The sequence below is a fragment of the Mobula birostris genome, chromosome 13 (assembly GCF_030028105.1).
Source record: "Mobula birostris isolate sMobBir1 chromosome 13, sMobBir1.hap1, whole genome shotgun sequence".
Classification (NCBI taxonomy): Eukaryota; Metazoa; Chordata; class Chondrichthyes; order Myliobatiformes; family Myliobatidae; genus Mobula; species Mobula birostris.
In genome coordinates, this window is record NC_092382.1 from 97282135 (window position 1) to 97297752 (window position 15618).

At 42.7% G+C, this 15618-nt stretch overlaps 1 protein-coding gene across 2 annotated transcripts in view; it reads right to left on the reverse strand.

The window, feature by feature from the left end:
* Window positions 1-11064: 11064 nt before the first annotated feature.
* Window positions 11065-15618, reverse strand: part of LOC140207201 (NACHT, LRR and PYD domains-containing protein 3-like) — a 91425-nt gene continuing 86871 nt past the window's right edge. For both annotated transcript variants that reach the window (XM_072275565.1, XM_072275564.1), the window contains exons 9-10: window positions 15100-15267; window positions 11065-12639 (exon numbers count right to left, since the gene is read on the reverse strand). In XM_072275565.1, coding sequence (XP_072131666.1) covers window positions 12552-12639; window positions 15100-15267 — 256 coding nt within the window. In that variant the 3' untranslated portion in view covers window positions 11065-12551. The remainder of the gene's footprint in view (window positions 12640-15099; window positions 15268-15618) is intronic.

Sequence of the window (15618 nt, forward strand, 5' to 3'; positions counted from 1 at the left end):
CATGAGAATGGGGAAGAAATGTCATCTGCATCAGTGAGTTTGAATGTGGAATGACCGTTGGTGCGAACCGGGGTTTAGGGTAACTCAGAAACTCATGATCTTCTGTGATTTTCACACACAACAGGGTCTAGAGTTTATGATAATAGTAGTGAAGAAAAAAAAACAAGAAAAGAAACAACAAAAATAAAAATCCCTTGAGCGTCAAGTATGTGCGGGAAACAGCTTGTTAATGAAAGAGGTCAGAGGAAAATAGTTTCCATCGAACTTAATATAAACGTTTGCCGATGACACCACAATTGTAGGCGGTTTCTCGGGTCATGATGAGTTTGAGCACCAAGAGGAAATTAAGAACCTGGTGGGATGGTGCGAAGACAATAACCTATCCCTCAACGTCAGCAAGACGAAGGAATTGGTTGTTGACTTCAGAAGGAGTATCGGACCACACGACCCCATTTACATCGGCGGTGCGCATGTGGAACAGGTGAAGAGCTTTAAGTTTCTCAGGGACAATATCACAAATGACCTGACTTGTTCCAACCAAGCAGAGTCCACTGCCAAGAAGGCCCACCAGCGTCTTTACTTCCTGTGAAAGCTGAGGAAAATTGGCCTGTCCCCAAAAACCCTCACTAGTTTTGATAGATGCACCGTAGAAAGCATTTTTCGAGTGTCCATCACAACCTGGTATGGAAGTTCTTCTGTCCATGACCGGAAGAAGCTGCAGAAGAACACAAACCACCCTTCCGTCCTTGGACACACTTTACACCGCCGCTGTCGGAGCAGTTCTGCCAGGATAATCAAGGACACGACCCGCTCAGCCAACACACTTTTCATCCCTCTTCCCTCCGGGAGAAGGCTCAGGAGCTTGAGGACTCGTTCGGCCAGATTTGGGAACAGCTTCTTTCCGACTGAGATAAGACTGCTGAACGGATCCTGACCCGGATCTGGGCCGTACCCTCCAAATATCCGGACCTGCCTCTCGGCTTTTTGCACTACCTTACTTTCCCTTTTCTATTTTCAATATATGATTTGTATTTTTTTTTATCATCGATTTGTACTTTAGGGTGCGAGTAGCGCAGCATCAAATATCGCTGTAATGATCGTGCGCTCCAGTATCAATTGTTTGGCGACAATAAAGTAATGAAATTGAAATTGAAGAATAGCCAGACTGGTTCAAACTGACTGGAAGTGACAGAAACTCAAGTAACCACGCATTGTAACAAGGGTCTGAACGCACAGCATGGCGAACTTTTATTTGCTCATTATTTCAACTGTGCTGCTTCGACATTGGTGGGAAAGGGACGCGGTTTCCTTCGGTTGCATTCATGTATGTTTCAAAGTTAATTATAGTAGATTTGATCTGATTTTGATTTTTGGATTTTAAATGGATGGGCTACAGCAGCTGAAGACCACCGACATGCCCACAGTGGCCACTTCATCAGCTTACACGAGATGTCCATAATGTGACCACTCTGTGTACATTGATGTTTTTTTCTAAAATAAAAGTTAAATAAAAATAAATATTCTTCTTTCCAAAGTGGAGATCAAAGACAAACATTTTTCAGTCAATTGAAAGAAAAACTTATTGGTGTACGTGAAGGCGTAGTTTTTGTTTCCTCCCTCCGCAATTGCGAAACCTTTCCCAAATTCCCGCCAGAGTCCTTGGAAGAAGACTATCGACTACTAGTTAACAGTCCACTTGCTGCAGCACATTGAGCGAAGCACCATGAATAAACTGAGGACTATACCATTCCCTTTGGGCAGAAGGTCAAGGAAGAAAGTAAAAAAAAAAGGAAGAAGGAAAGAAAGACAGAGGCAGAGAAAGAAAGAAATGAATGAAAACAGATATAAAAAGGGACATCTTCTTCAGGCAATTGCGCCGCGATCTCAGAATTGACAAGAAGTCCTGACAACACATCCCGCTTTTCTAATCTCGCAAAATCCGTCCCTGAATGAAATAACCGAAGAGATAACCGAAGGTTTTCAAACCACGTTTTTTTTTCCTGCCGATGACGCAGAGGCTCCGACATCTCTACTAACGTCCTTATATCTGGATAACTCCCGTCAGGAATCTCTGACTCCATCAAGGTTTCCCGCTCGACCTGGCTATCTGCCGTTCTTCCGTTTTCCGTTGCGTTCTTATCTGTAAGAATGATTTTAAAACATGGCAAAGTGCAAAATAAGAGAATATGTGCGACAATTACTTGCTGTTTAGATTCTTCGAATAGATGCAATAGCAGTAACATGGGGCTGGATTTCTCATCAGGAAATCTATTTCCACCTTTACTCGGCAATAGTTTGTTTATAGTCTGGACCCAGCCTTATCTCCACGAACGCCTCGATTAATCGTAGGTGTCCGTGGTCTTTAAAAAACAACATTAGCAATCCGTTATCTGGAGGGTCAATGTTGTGGGAAGACCTGAAAGAAATTTACAAAATCTTGAGGCTCAGAGAATCGCCAAAGGGAGCGTTTATGTCCAAAGGTAGAAATGCTTCGTTTTTAAGCTGCGGGGTGATTTAAGGGAAAGGCGTGTGTATTTGTTCTCTTTCACGCAGAATGTGACGGGAAGACATTGTGCAGTGTAGCCAGCAAGCAGACACGATAGTCGCAGTCAATGTGAATAAAGGAAGACTCGTGAATATGGAGGGGATGGATGGATGTGTCTCATGTGCAAGGACATAGGATTAGTGTCATTTTGCATCGTTCAGAACAGATAGTCTACGATGAATGCCCAGTCTCTGTACTAAACTACTTTACGCCCAAGTGATTGAGGGACAGTCTAGCTTCATCTTTACGCAAATTATAGAGACATGCATGAGAGTTAAATTCAATGAATTTATGTTGTGTTCATGATGTATCACCAGTTCGTTAAATTAAGTAGTTTTCTCTTCATGAATTCCAAGCATGATTTCCCCAAGTAAAACCGAGCGCACTGATATGTAAAAAAAAAGCAGACTGTTATAATTGCCACCGATTTGTGTGTATCTCATTTTCCCTGGAGTAAACTGATGTCTCTATAAAAAGAGACAATTTACAAACCCAGGTAAAGCTGGTGGAGGACGTGACACACAGAGAATTCGTAGAATCTTCTCATGAAATGGGGTGACCAGTGATTCTGCAAATAAAGGTCATTTACTACCCCCTTCTCGCAACATTCTGCATTCCAGGTAGGCATTTTCCTCGGTTATAGGAACAACGCACAAACGATTAAGCGACAGCGAGGCAAGTTAAGATGAAACCCGAGGCTCCTGACCCAGTGACGCAGCGGCGCCACTAACGGGACGCACTGCATTCCGAACTGTTGAGAAATTTATTAATTTGATCTCTACTTTACAGTAGCTCCTCGTGTCAATGCTGTACTCTTGATGATTTCGAAAGGAAATGTACTTATGTGAGTGCACAGTCGCTTCTCTGAGTTTTAATCCTTATCTTTGTAATCCCTTGCCTATCTATTCTCTTCATTCCGACAGCTAACTTGTTGACAATCTTGATTCTCTCCAGGGAAGGCTGCGGCCTTTCCAAATGTATAAATCTCTATATGGTAGCCATGGCAATAGGGGACCACTTGGTGGTGATCGTCCACGTAATAGTGAATCACATCCTTACGTAACATCTAGCGCATTCTTTCCTGTCCTACACATTGGTTTGCAAGCTCATTGCGTACCTCGAGGGAGCGGTGATTGATATATCAGTATGGTTCACTGTCTCATTCACGCTGGACAGATATATTGCCTTATGTTTTGACAAGATTAAGAAGTACTGCACGGTGCGGTATGCGGCTGGAGTTATTACAGCCGTCACTGCCAGTTTATGCGTAGAGAACGCCCCCTTGTGGTTCGCCTATGAACTTGAATGGAAAACTAACAATATTCAGAGGGGTTGCAGACCCAACCTGGAATTCTATTCAACGACTGTAGGAGTCGCCTTCTCCATATCGGAGAGCATTTTGATCCCGTGGCTTCCGTTTCTTTTGATATTACTGTGCAATGGTCTGACTGTAAGACGCATTTACATAGCCAGTGGCGCCCGTCGGCGGCTGCGGAATCGGGACAAACCGAATCAAAGGGATCCGGAGAAGGCGAATCGAAGAAAATCCATCATTTTACTCTTTGCCATCTCGATCAGTTTTATCTGCCTGTGGTTCACAACGGCCGTGAACTTCTTTATTACGAGACTGAGAACAATAGCAGATTACGGGTATGATTATCGAGCACCTGGGTACATTGCGACCCAGACAGGTAACCTGCTCATGTATCTAAGGTGCTGCACAAACACGTGCACTTACATCGCTACCCAAACTAAATTCAGGAAAGAACTTGTTAGGGTCTTGAAATCTCCTTGGACTTGCATGATTTCATTCATTAAGAAAAGATTAGGGTTCATCGAATGTTCGTTCTTCTGTTGAAACTGGAAATGAGGGGCAGTGCGTATTAGTTGGTCGGAAGCTTCTACTCTTCGAATATCCGCCTGAAAGCAACAATTAAAAGATTTAAAGAATAGACGTTCCAGTTGAAACTTTAAATAAAATTGTACCGATTTTTGAGAGTGTTGCACTTGTTATCTTTTGTTTTTTTTTAGGAAATATCGTCATGATGGATGTGAGTAAAATTGCTCCCGCTGCAGAGAATAACCAATCGTTGAAATTGTCCAGCCCAGTGATAATTAATCCAAGTAAATCTATGCAAAAGTGAAAATATTGATGACAAATTTCAAAGTTGCCTTCTTCAAATCAGTGGTAGAGAGACATACACCTTCCTCCCATAGTCCTAACTCAGTACGGTTTCTGCATTACAGCCAGAGGCGGGAGGCGTCACCGTGATTCAAATCCAAGTTCACACGAATTGACATTCAAACGGATATGAATACCCCTGAATACAACCGAAAGAAACAGAGTTACTTCAGGATCAAACAGCAAAGTCTGATAGAGTTCTTTGAGGAGGTGACCAGGCATATAGATGAGGGTAGTGCAGTGGATGCGATCTATATGGATTTTAGTAAGGCATTTGACAAGGTTCCACACGGTAGGCTTATTCAGAAAGTCAGAAGGCATGGGATCCAGGGAAGTTTGGCCAGGTGGATTCCGAATTGGCTTGCCTGCAGAAGGCAGAGGGTCATGGTGGAGGGAGTACATTCAGATTGGAGGATTGTGACGCTTGGACCATTTGTGCTGTCAGCTCATAACCCTCTGGGTGGAGAGACTTACGCTCATGTACCCTTTCAACGCCTCACCTTTCAGCCTTAACCCAAAACCTCTCGCTGTAGTCCCACGCAAACTCAGTGGAAAAAAATTGCCTTACCGCAGCAAATCTTCTATGCCTCTGTCAAGTCTCCTCTCAAACTTCTCAGTTCAAAGGAATACAATCATAACCTATTCAATCTTTCCTTCTAACTCAGGTCCTGCAGATCCGGTTATATTGTTCTAAAATTTCTCTGAGCAATTTCAACCTTGTTTACAACTTTCCTAGAGGTTGGTGACCAAAACTGCATACACTACTCAAAATTAGCCCGACTTCAACAGGAATCGGCATGTTATGTTGAAATAACTGGCCAGTCCTAATTTGGAGATGTGCGTCCGGTTTTAGTCATCTAACCACGGGAAGGATATAAGGTTGAACATTTACAAGGATGTTTTCAGTTCTGAAGGCCCTGTTCTCTCAGAAAATATTACATAGGTTAGGAGTTTACTCCTTGGAACGTAGAAGATTGAGAGGAGATTTGAAAGAGTTAAGCATATTAATGAGGGTATAGACAGGATAAATACAAGCAGGCTTCTTCCACTGAGACTGGGCGGCACTCGAACCAGAGGTCATAGGTTAAGTGTGAAAGGTGAAGATTTTTAGAGAACATGAGAGGAAATGTGACATGAGAGTGTGGGACGAGCCGCCAGCACAAGCTGTGCATGCGAGCTCCATTTTGACGCTTAAGACAAGTTGGCAGGGACGGCTATGGTCCCGGTGCAGGTCGATTGGGGTAGGCAGATTAAATGATTCGGTACGCAACAGATGGACCGAAGGGTATGTTTCTGTATTGTACTCTTATACAACGTCATTACTCCATGTGCTGACCACTGCGCTAGGATCTCGCAATGCTAGGTGTTTTGCATCCTCGCCCAGATTATTTATCCCATAGTCTCCTTCCATGGAATTCCGGTTGGCTATTGCATGCACGAGTTAAAATGGAAAGACACCCTGTTGAATTGTTGGTGATAAACAGATGAGGTTCAATTTCAAATTCAAGGCGATTGCCGTGGACATACTGTATATACTGAATGCATAAGCTGCTGGAGGAACTTAGCAGTCCCGGCTTCTGTGGAAAAGATTACAGTTGACATTTCGGGCCTGTGAAGGGTCTGGGGCCGAAACTTTGATAGTATCCTTTTCCATAGATTCTGCCACGGCTGCTGAGTTGCTCCAGCATTTTGTGTGTGTTGTTTGTATTTCCAGCATCTGCAGATGTTCTTATGTTGATATACTCAATGCAGAATTGTCATGAAAATGGCCCTTTTCTGCAGTAATACAGTCCATGACAAACTTATATTTACTGAAATCACATGTTAGATCTAGCCAAATATGGACAGAGGTAAGTTCAAGGGTACTCAGGTCGCTTCAAGAAACTGAAGGTAAGGGGGCGAACCTCTTGTTGACTATTGAGCTGTGGGCGCTCAGATTCCTGTACATCGCGACTGCTGGCTGTAACAGGAAGAGTACATGGCCAACTTGCTGAGAAATAAACATATTGGGAAATATTTATAAATGTTTCACGCTAATATCTACTAAAGAGATAAATTAAGCTGTGGTGATTTGATCCACTGACGATAGGACATGGCATGAAAGGATAGGAACGGTGACGGTCCTTATTTCCTTTTCCATAAATAATGAATCGCCAACACCAGGCAACCCCACCCACCAGGTCGTGCTCTACTCTCACTGCTGCCATTAAGAAGATCCCCACCACCCAGACTGTGCTCTCTGCTCACTGCTGCCATCTGGTGGAAGGTACAGGAGCCTCAGAACTCAACCATCAGGTTCAGGAATCAGTTATTACCCCTCATCCAAAAGGTTCGTGACGGAAGAGGATATCGTCATTGAACTTCACTTTGCCCCATCATTGGAACGTTCCCACAAAGTGTGGAGTCATTTTCAAGGACTCCTCATCTCATCTTTGCGACACTTATTGCCTCTGTTTATTATTCTCCTTTTTTGTACTGTTTGTTTGTTATATCTTTGCACACCTGTTGGACGTCCAAGTTGGCGCTGTATTTCATTGATTTATTGAGAATATCAACAGGAAAATGATGATATGGTGAGTTATGTGTACTTCAATTATAAACTTGAACTTTGAAATTTTGGATTGTCTGGGTGATGAAAAGAGGAAGTTTCAGTTGCAACTGTAAAAAGGGCGCACGATAGGTATCAGTAAACAGGAATATGAAGGTGCCTGATCTGAGGTAATCATTATGTGCAGTGTCAGAAGACGTCAACGATCATGGTCTTCCACCTGTCTTTAAACTGTTAAGTTCTAATAAACTCTTTAAAACTTCCGCCTGCCCATCCCTCAGGTCCTTTAGATCTCTAATATTCTGTGTTTCCGGTACAGTTAATTTACCACAGTCCTCCAAACCTGAGAACTAGACCCACTCTATACAGAAACACAAAATGCCAGAGGAACACAGCAGGCCAAGCAGCAGATATGGAAAAGAGCAAACAGTCGGCGTTTCAGGCCGAGACACTTCACCAGAGAGAAAAAAAAATTGAGTCAGAGTAAGCGGATGTTGGGGGGGTGGGGGGCGGATGGAAGAGAGAAACACAAGGCGATATGTGAAACTGGGAGGGGAAGGGATGAAATAAAGAGCTGTAAGAGATGCAGGGCTGGACAAGAGGAAAACTAATAGGATAGGATAGAAGACCATGATAGAAAGAAGAGGGTTTGGGGTATGACTGGAAGTTCAAGAAATCGATGTTCATGCCATCAGGTTAGAGGCTACCCAGACAGATTATAAGGTGCTGCTCCTCCAAACTGAGTGCGGCCTCATCGCGGCAGTAGAGGAGGCCATGGATGGACATGTCAGAATGGGAAGTGGAATTAAAATGTGTGGTCATAGGGAGATTCTGCATTATCTGGCAGACAGAGCAAAGGTGCCTGGCGATACAGTCTCCCAATCTATGTTGAGTTTCACTGATATACAAGGGACCACACTGGGAGCATAGAATACAGTAGGTGACTGCAACAGGCTCCATAAAGAAGGCAATTATCAGCTTGCAGTCTGTGGTGCCTCACCCATAACTACTGTGTAATTTCTGAACAGTGACCAGCCGGGTTTCTTTTGTCTTTTCTGTTACCCGGCTCATTGTTGCTTGAGGTGATAAATGTAACCAGTCATATTTACTGACGAGGAATCGCATTTGCCTCTTGGCGTCTCAGCCTGTGGCCCAAGTAGTATAATGTTGAGATCTGGTATCTGGGTTTACTATTTAAACTTTGATGATTATAATTCAGCCCTGTGACTCACGTCTGGTTTCCAGGGATTGGGGGTGAAATTCTTATTCTGGTGGTTGCAAGTTGTGGAAGAAATGAGGAGATATTGCAACGAAGGCAGCAATACAATGTTGCAACAAAAATGCACAAAAAAGTGTGCAAAATATTTTATTAAAATTAAAGGTTGATCATCAGTGAGGAGAATCCTGTTCTGCCCTCAACTGTGAAGAATTCTGGCTGCATTCAGACAACCTCCAATTATCTTAAAGACTTTTGTAACCCAGCTTAATTAAACCCAGCAATTAGAAGCTGAAGACATGAACTGCTAAAGGTGGAATTAGTAGTCAGTATTTTTACCCTTCTAACTTGAAACCCTCCGGGTGAAATGCCTGAAGAAGAGACAGAAGCAATAAAAGATTTATTGAAGCTATAGCTATAACATGCAGCAGCTATAACAAAACAATACTGGCGGAGACGAGTGTCCAAAATCCCTACCATATAGTTGGGAATTAGTTCTGCAAAATCATACCAAGGGATTTGGTCAAATTTTTGCACAAGTTTGCGAACCGACTTACTGTGGATGATAAAGTAATTAATTCCAATGAACCAAGAAACAAGATGAAGAACCAGTGCAGGAACGAAATGTGCAATGACGCAGAGGATTTAATATGGTTGGATGTATAAGTTTATTTTCATTCGAAGAGACCGAATTTGATTTTCTGAGAGAACTAATTATTTCTGTTAAGTTGCTCAATGAGATTTAATTTGTTTAAAATTTGTGATGTTGGAGGATTGTCATTAAAGGTGTTAAACAGTGTATATATAATTCTGAATTTGAATTTAAACTTGTAGATATACTGACTGGAACTGAAACTGAAGTTAACTGTAATACTTGCGAATAGGAACTATGTTTGGTTTTCTAACTAACTGGGGTAAGTAAAAAATGAAAGTTCATTCTGTAAACTTTTAAATAAGGAATAACACCAGATTTAATTAGTTAGAGAAATTGGAGTAACAAATGTTATTCTAATGAATGTCACTGATTCTTACTAAACTGGAAATTGGTTGATATCTAAGATTTGGAACACAAACAGAATGTTGGAATTTTGAAATGTTCATGCTCATGTAAGTATTTATACATATTGTTCTTTTCTTATAAACAAAAACTTATTTCCAGAAGTGTGTGGTTTCTATTCACTGCCTCCTTCCAATACCTGGATTCTTCTAATGGCCTGTTAGCACCTAGTGTAATTTGATTTTCTCTAAAGAGTGCAATGGCTAGTCACAAACAATAAGATCCGTGCTACACTGGTGCTACATATTCAAAGAAGAAATATCTAATACTCTGAAAACCTAACATAGTCCATATTAAGTTATTATTTCTGCAAGTCCAGGTTCTGAGGCAGACAATACATTTAATCCAACAGTGCTGTTGTGCCTCAGTTCTCTGCATGTGCCAAAACAGGTTCCTCATTGTATCGGAGATCATTCATATGAACAGGGCACTTCGATCCATCAACTCTCTACATGTTCACAGCAGAAAGCCCATTTCCCACTAAAAAAAATTCTCATGTTCCCTGAAAATTAATCTGGCCCATGGGCATTACATATGAGTGGGCTAATGCATATCCTGTTAGCAGATATGTATTTTTTTTTCCCCAAATTAACAGTTTAAACTAATCTTGGCCTACTGCATTGCTCATGTCAGATTTGGGGAGCCAATGACTATGCACTGTGAAGATCATACACTCCACTACCTACCATGTGTCATCTCTCCGACACAGCGGTGTCAAGAAAACAACCTCTCCCTCGATGTCACAAAAGCATAGGAGCTGGTTGTGTATTACAGGAGAAATGGAGACGGACTAACCCCTATTGACATTAATAGGTCTGGGGCTGAGAAGGTAAACAGCTTCAAGTTCCTCGGCGTCCACATCACCAAGGATCTCACGTGGTCTGCACGCACCAGCTGTGTGGTGAAAAAGGCACAATAGCGCCTCTTTCACCTCAGACAGTTGAGGAAGTTTGGTATGGGCCCCCAAATCCTAAGAACTTTCTACAGGAGCACAATTGAGAGCATCCTGACTGGCTGAATCACTGCCTGGTATGGGAACTGTATGTACCTCCCTTCATCGCAGGACTCTGCAGAGAGTGGTGCGGACAGCCCAGCACATCTGTAGCTGTGAACTTCCCACTATTCAGGACATTTACAAGGACAGGTGTGTAAAAAGGGCCTGTAGGATCATTGGGGACCCAAGCCATCACAACCACAATCTATTCCAGCTGCTACCATCCGGGAAGCTGTACCACAGCATAAAAGTCAGGACCAACAGTCTCTGGGACAGCTTCTTCCACCAGGCCATCACATTGATGAACTCATGCTGACTTGAGTGTACTCAATATTACATTGACTGTTCTATTTGTTATGATTTATTATAAATTACTATAATTGCACATTGCACATTTAGATGGAAACGTAACATAAAGATTTTTTGCTCCTCATGTGTGTGAAGGATGTAAGAAATAAAGTCAATTCAATTCAATTCTGTGATTCAGCCAACAACTCACAAAATCACACAGAGACATCCAAGTTCCCAGTCCTTCACCATAGGCACGAGTTTAATAGTGCAATTAAGTGATCAGAAATAAACATTATAATACATTAATCTTGATTGCCTCATGAGGCCGATCAAACATTTTTATACAATGACTGTGTTACTTGCACAATAAAATGGAAGAATGATTGTAAGATGATAGGCAACTTGTGCATGGCTTTTAACTGTTGGCAGTCTGGCTCCCAATGAGCTGCTCTGAAGATCTCAGCAGGCCAGGCAGCATCTATGGAAAAGAGTACAGTCAACGTTTCAGCAGGATTTCAGCCCGAAATATTGATTGCGTACTCTTTTCCGTCAACGCAGCCAGCGTTTTGTGCATGTTGCTTTGGATTTCCAAACATCTGCAGATTTTCTCTTGTTGGAGCTTTTGGGAGGACCATTTACTCAGGGGTAGTGCAGAATAATAATCGATCACATTGCTTGCATTTAAGTGCAAACATCGACATTCAATTCTTCCATTGAGTATACAAGAAAATAATCAAATAGAGTCTATAAGGTGGAAGACAACTAGACAACTAGATTATGGGTTATTCAATAGGCTTTGTCCACTGATGGGAATGTAGCTTTCAGGCTCCCAATTAACTTTTATGACTCCACAACTTCTGGTATTGTGAGATATGTTGACAGTGCAAACACATGTAGTTATTTATTTATTTAGAGTTACAGCACAGAACAGGCCCGAAGTCCACACTGCCCAGCAACGTACCTGTTGGGACACTAGCCTGATCGAAGGACAACTTACAGCAACCAATTAACCTTCCACCCCGGGGCTTTCCAACAGGGCTCCCTGGACCCCGTGCTTATTGGTCCCTTGGCGGAAAAAAAATTGGAAACCCCTGTTCTAACTGGCTTGTGATTGGATGGTGGCATCCAAGTTTCTGACAAGCAGTGTCAATGGTGATCTCCGACACCCCAAGCAATAATAGAGTCTCTCTAATCACTAAGCTACCTTGATGCATAGCGGGCGACTATCTTCCTGCAAACACTCCCCTCTTTCTGAACGCTGCTCACAAGCCCAGTGTGAAGCAGCTCCATTAAGTATTTTCTTTGGTCAAGGCAGTGGGAGGATTTGACACACTGGGTCCTTTGGCAAGAAGTGGTACATGCCAGCAAAATTAACTTGATCCCAGAACAGTACCTATGAGTTCACAGACAGAGGGTTCTCTCCCTCACTTCCAGTTGGTAGCAGGAGGGTTCGTCAGCAGAATGTACCGAGTCAGATGACAGAGGCGAACATGGTCCTTGGCCATGATTGTTCTTGGCAATTTTTTCTAAATAGTGGTTTGCTATTGCCTTCTTCCGGGCAAGATCTTTATAAGCCACTATCAACGCTGTTCAGAGACTGCCTGGTGTCATTGGTTGCATAACCAGAAAGGGCTAATCTGTCTCAAACTCTGGGGTGTCCTTTTAAAACAAATAAATACATTCATATCCATGGGGCGTTGCCCTTCATAGTAAAGTGCTTATATTGTAATGATGAAGTTGGGCACCAATTCCCGCAACGATATCAATTGATTCTCTCCATCCTTGCTGAACAGATTCCATTGCAGCCTGAAATCAAATAAGGAGGAAATAATAAGGCTGGCTGAATGCTCCACTGTCTGATCGACTTACGGAGTAGACTTGATATTTGAACACCTACAGTCAGTGGCCAGGTTATTAGGAGCATCTGGACACGTGCTTCTTAAAAGCAAATATCTATTTTTTGAATGACAGACACAAAATGCTGGAGGTCGCTTGAAAAGTCTCGGCCCAAAACATCGGATGCACTCGTTTCCTGGCCTGCTGATATCCTCCAGCATTTTGTGTGTGTGGTGCTTGCATTTCCAGCATCGGCAGATTTTCTCTTGTTCGTCATCGGGTATCTATGTTTTGAGATACAGTGTAGAATAGACCCCACTTGCCCTTCGAGCTGCACTGCCCAGCCGAATCATGATTCCCAGCCTAATGGCAGGAGAACTTTCAAGGACAGATTAGCCGACCAGCAGTATGTTTTGAACTGTGGGAGAATACCAGTGTATCCAGAGGAAAAGGAAACTAAGAAGGTCATTAAGAGGGAAAAGATTAACAATGAAAGGAAGCTAGCTAATAATATCAAAGAGGATACTAAAAGCTTTTTCAAGTATATAAAGAGTAAAAGACAGGTGAGCGTAGATATAGGACCAATAGAAAATGATGCTGGAAAAAGTGTAATTGGAGATAAGGAGATGGCGGAGGAACTGAACGAGTATTTTGCATCAGTTTTCACTGAGGAACACATCAGCAGTATACCGGACACTCAAGGGTGGCAGGGAAGAGAAGTGTGCACAGTCACAATTACGACAGAGAAAGTGCTCAGGAAGCTGAATAGTCTAAAGGTAGATAACTCTTCTGGACCAAATGGAATGCACCCTCGTGTTCTGAAGGAAGTAGCTGGGGAGATTGCGTAGGCATTAGCGATGATCTTTCAAAAGTCGATAGATTCTGGTATGGTTCCGGAGGACTGGAAGATTGCAAATGTCACTCTGCTATTTAAGAAAGGGGCAAGGAAGCAAAAAGGAAATTATAGACCTGTCAGCTTGACATCAGTGGTTGGGAAGTTGTTGGAGTCGATTGTCAAGGATAAGGTTACAGAGTACCTGGAGCCAAATGACAAGATAGGCAGAACTTAGCATGGATTCCTTAAAAGAAAATCCTGCCTATTACAATTTTTTGAGGAAATTAGAAGTAGGCCAGACAAGGGAGATGCAGTGGATGTTGTATATTTGGATTTTCAGAAGGCCTTTGACAAGGTGCCACACGAGGCTACTTAACAAGATAAGAGTCCATGGAATTACAGGAAAGTTACATATGTGGATAGAGCGTTGGCTGCTTGACAGGAAACAGACAGTGGGAATAAAGGGATCCTATTCTGGTTGGCTGCCGATTAACAGTGGTGTTCCACAGGGGTCCGTGTTGGGGCCGCTTCTTTTTACATTGTACATCAACGATTTGGATTATGGACTAGATGGCTTTGTGGCTAAGTTTGCTGACAATACAAAGATAGGTGGAGGGGCCGGTAGTGCTGAGGAAACAGAGTCTGCAGAGAGACTTGGATAGATTGGAAGAATGGGCAAAGAAGTGGCAAATGAAATACAATGTTGGAAAGTGTATGGTTATGCACTTTGGCAGAAGAAATAAACGGACAGACTATTATTTAAATTGGGAGTGAATTCAAAGTTCTGAGATGCAACGGGACTTGGGAGTCCTCGTACTGGGTAACCTTAAGGTTAACCTCCAGGTTAAGTCAGTGGTGAAGAAGGCGAATGCAATGTTGGCATTCATTTCTAGAGGAATGGAGTATAGGAGCAGGGATGTGATGTTGAGGCTCAATAAGGCACTGGTGAGACCTCACTTGGACTACTGTGGGCAGTTTTGGTCTCTCTATTTAAGAAAGGATGTGCTGACGTTGGAGAGGGTACAGAGAAGATTCACTAGAATGAGAGGGTTAAAATATGAGGAACGTTTGTTCGCTCTTGGACTGTATTCCATGGAGTTTAGAAGAATGAGGGGAGACCTCATAGAAACATTTCGAATGTTGAAAGGCATGGAAAGAGTGGATGTGGCAAAATTGTCTCCCATGATGGGGGAGGCTAGTACGAGAGGGCATAACTTAAGGATTGAAGGGCACCCATTCAGAACAGAGATGCGAAGAAACTTTATTAGCCAGAGGGTGGTGAATCTATGGAATTTGTTGCCACGGGCAGCAGTGGAGGCCAAGTCATTGGGTGTATTTAAGGCAGAGATTGATAGGTATCTGAGTAACCAGGGCATCAAAGGTTATGGTGAGAAGGCGGGGGAGTGGGACTAAATGGGAGAATGGATCAGCTCATGATAAAATGGCGGAGCAGACTCGATGGGCCGAATGGCTGACTTCTGCTCCTTTGTCTTATAGTCTTATGGTCTTATTAAGATCCACTTTATTGGATGTGCCCAGATATCACCAACAAGCCGAGTAACTATTGATGGATAGCATGTTAAATATTCACTCACCCAAGACTTTTCAGATTCTGATGGTTCAGAATGAGGCGACGGAGAGCAGGGACTGACCGGTCCGTCAAGCAGTTCGAATTCAGTTTAAGCTCCCTCAATGCATAGTTTGCACTGAGAGCAGAGGTGAGATACTCTGTGCAAGAATCCGTCAGGTTGACACCATCCAGGCTGCGAATGAGAGGCCGCCATCAAAAGGGATGCAACTACTCAAACTGTTAGTAACGCAACCAATGGGGCACACCTCCCGTGGGATCCTGGATCGGCTAGGTGGAACCGCGTCACAGTTCAGGAACATATTATTCCCCTCCACCTCCAGATTTCTCAACGGACCGTGAACCCGTTATTCAGAATGGTACCTGACATGAAATTTGTTAACTTAGCAGCAGCTCACTGCAATACCTAATCCAGAAAATAAATAAATAGATAGATAGATCGATCGATAGATAGATAGATAGATAAACAGATAAATAAATAAATAAATCAATCAATAAATAAATAAATGCAACACACATCAAAGTT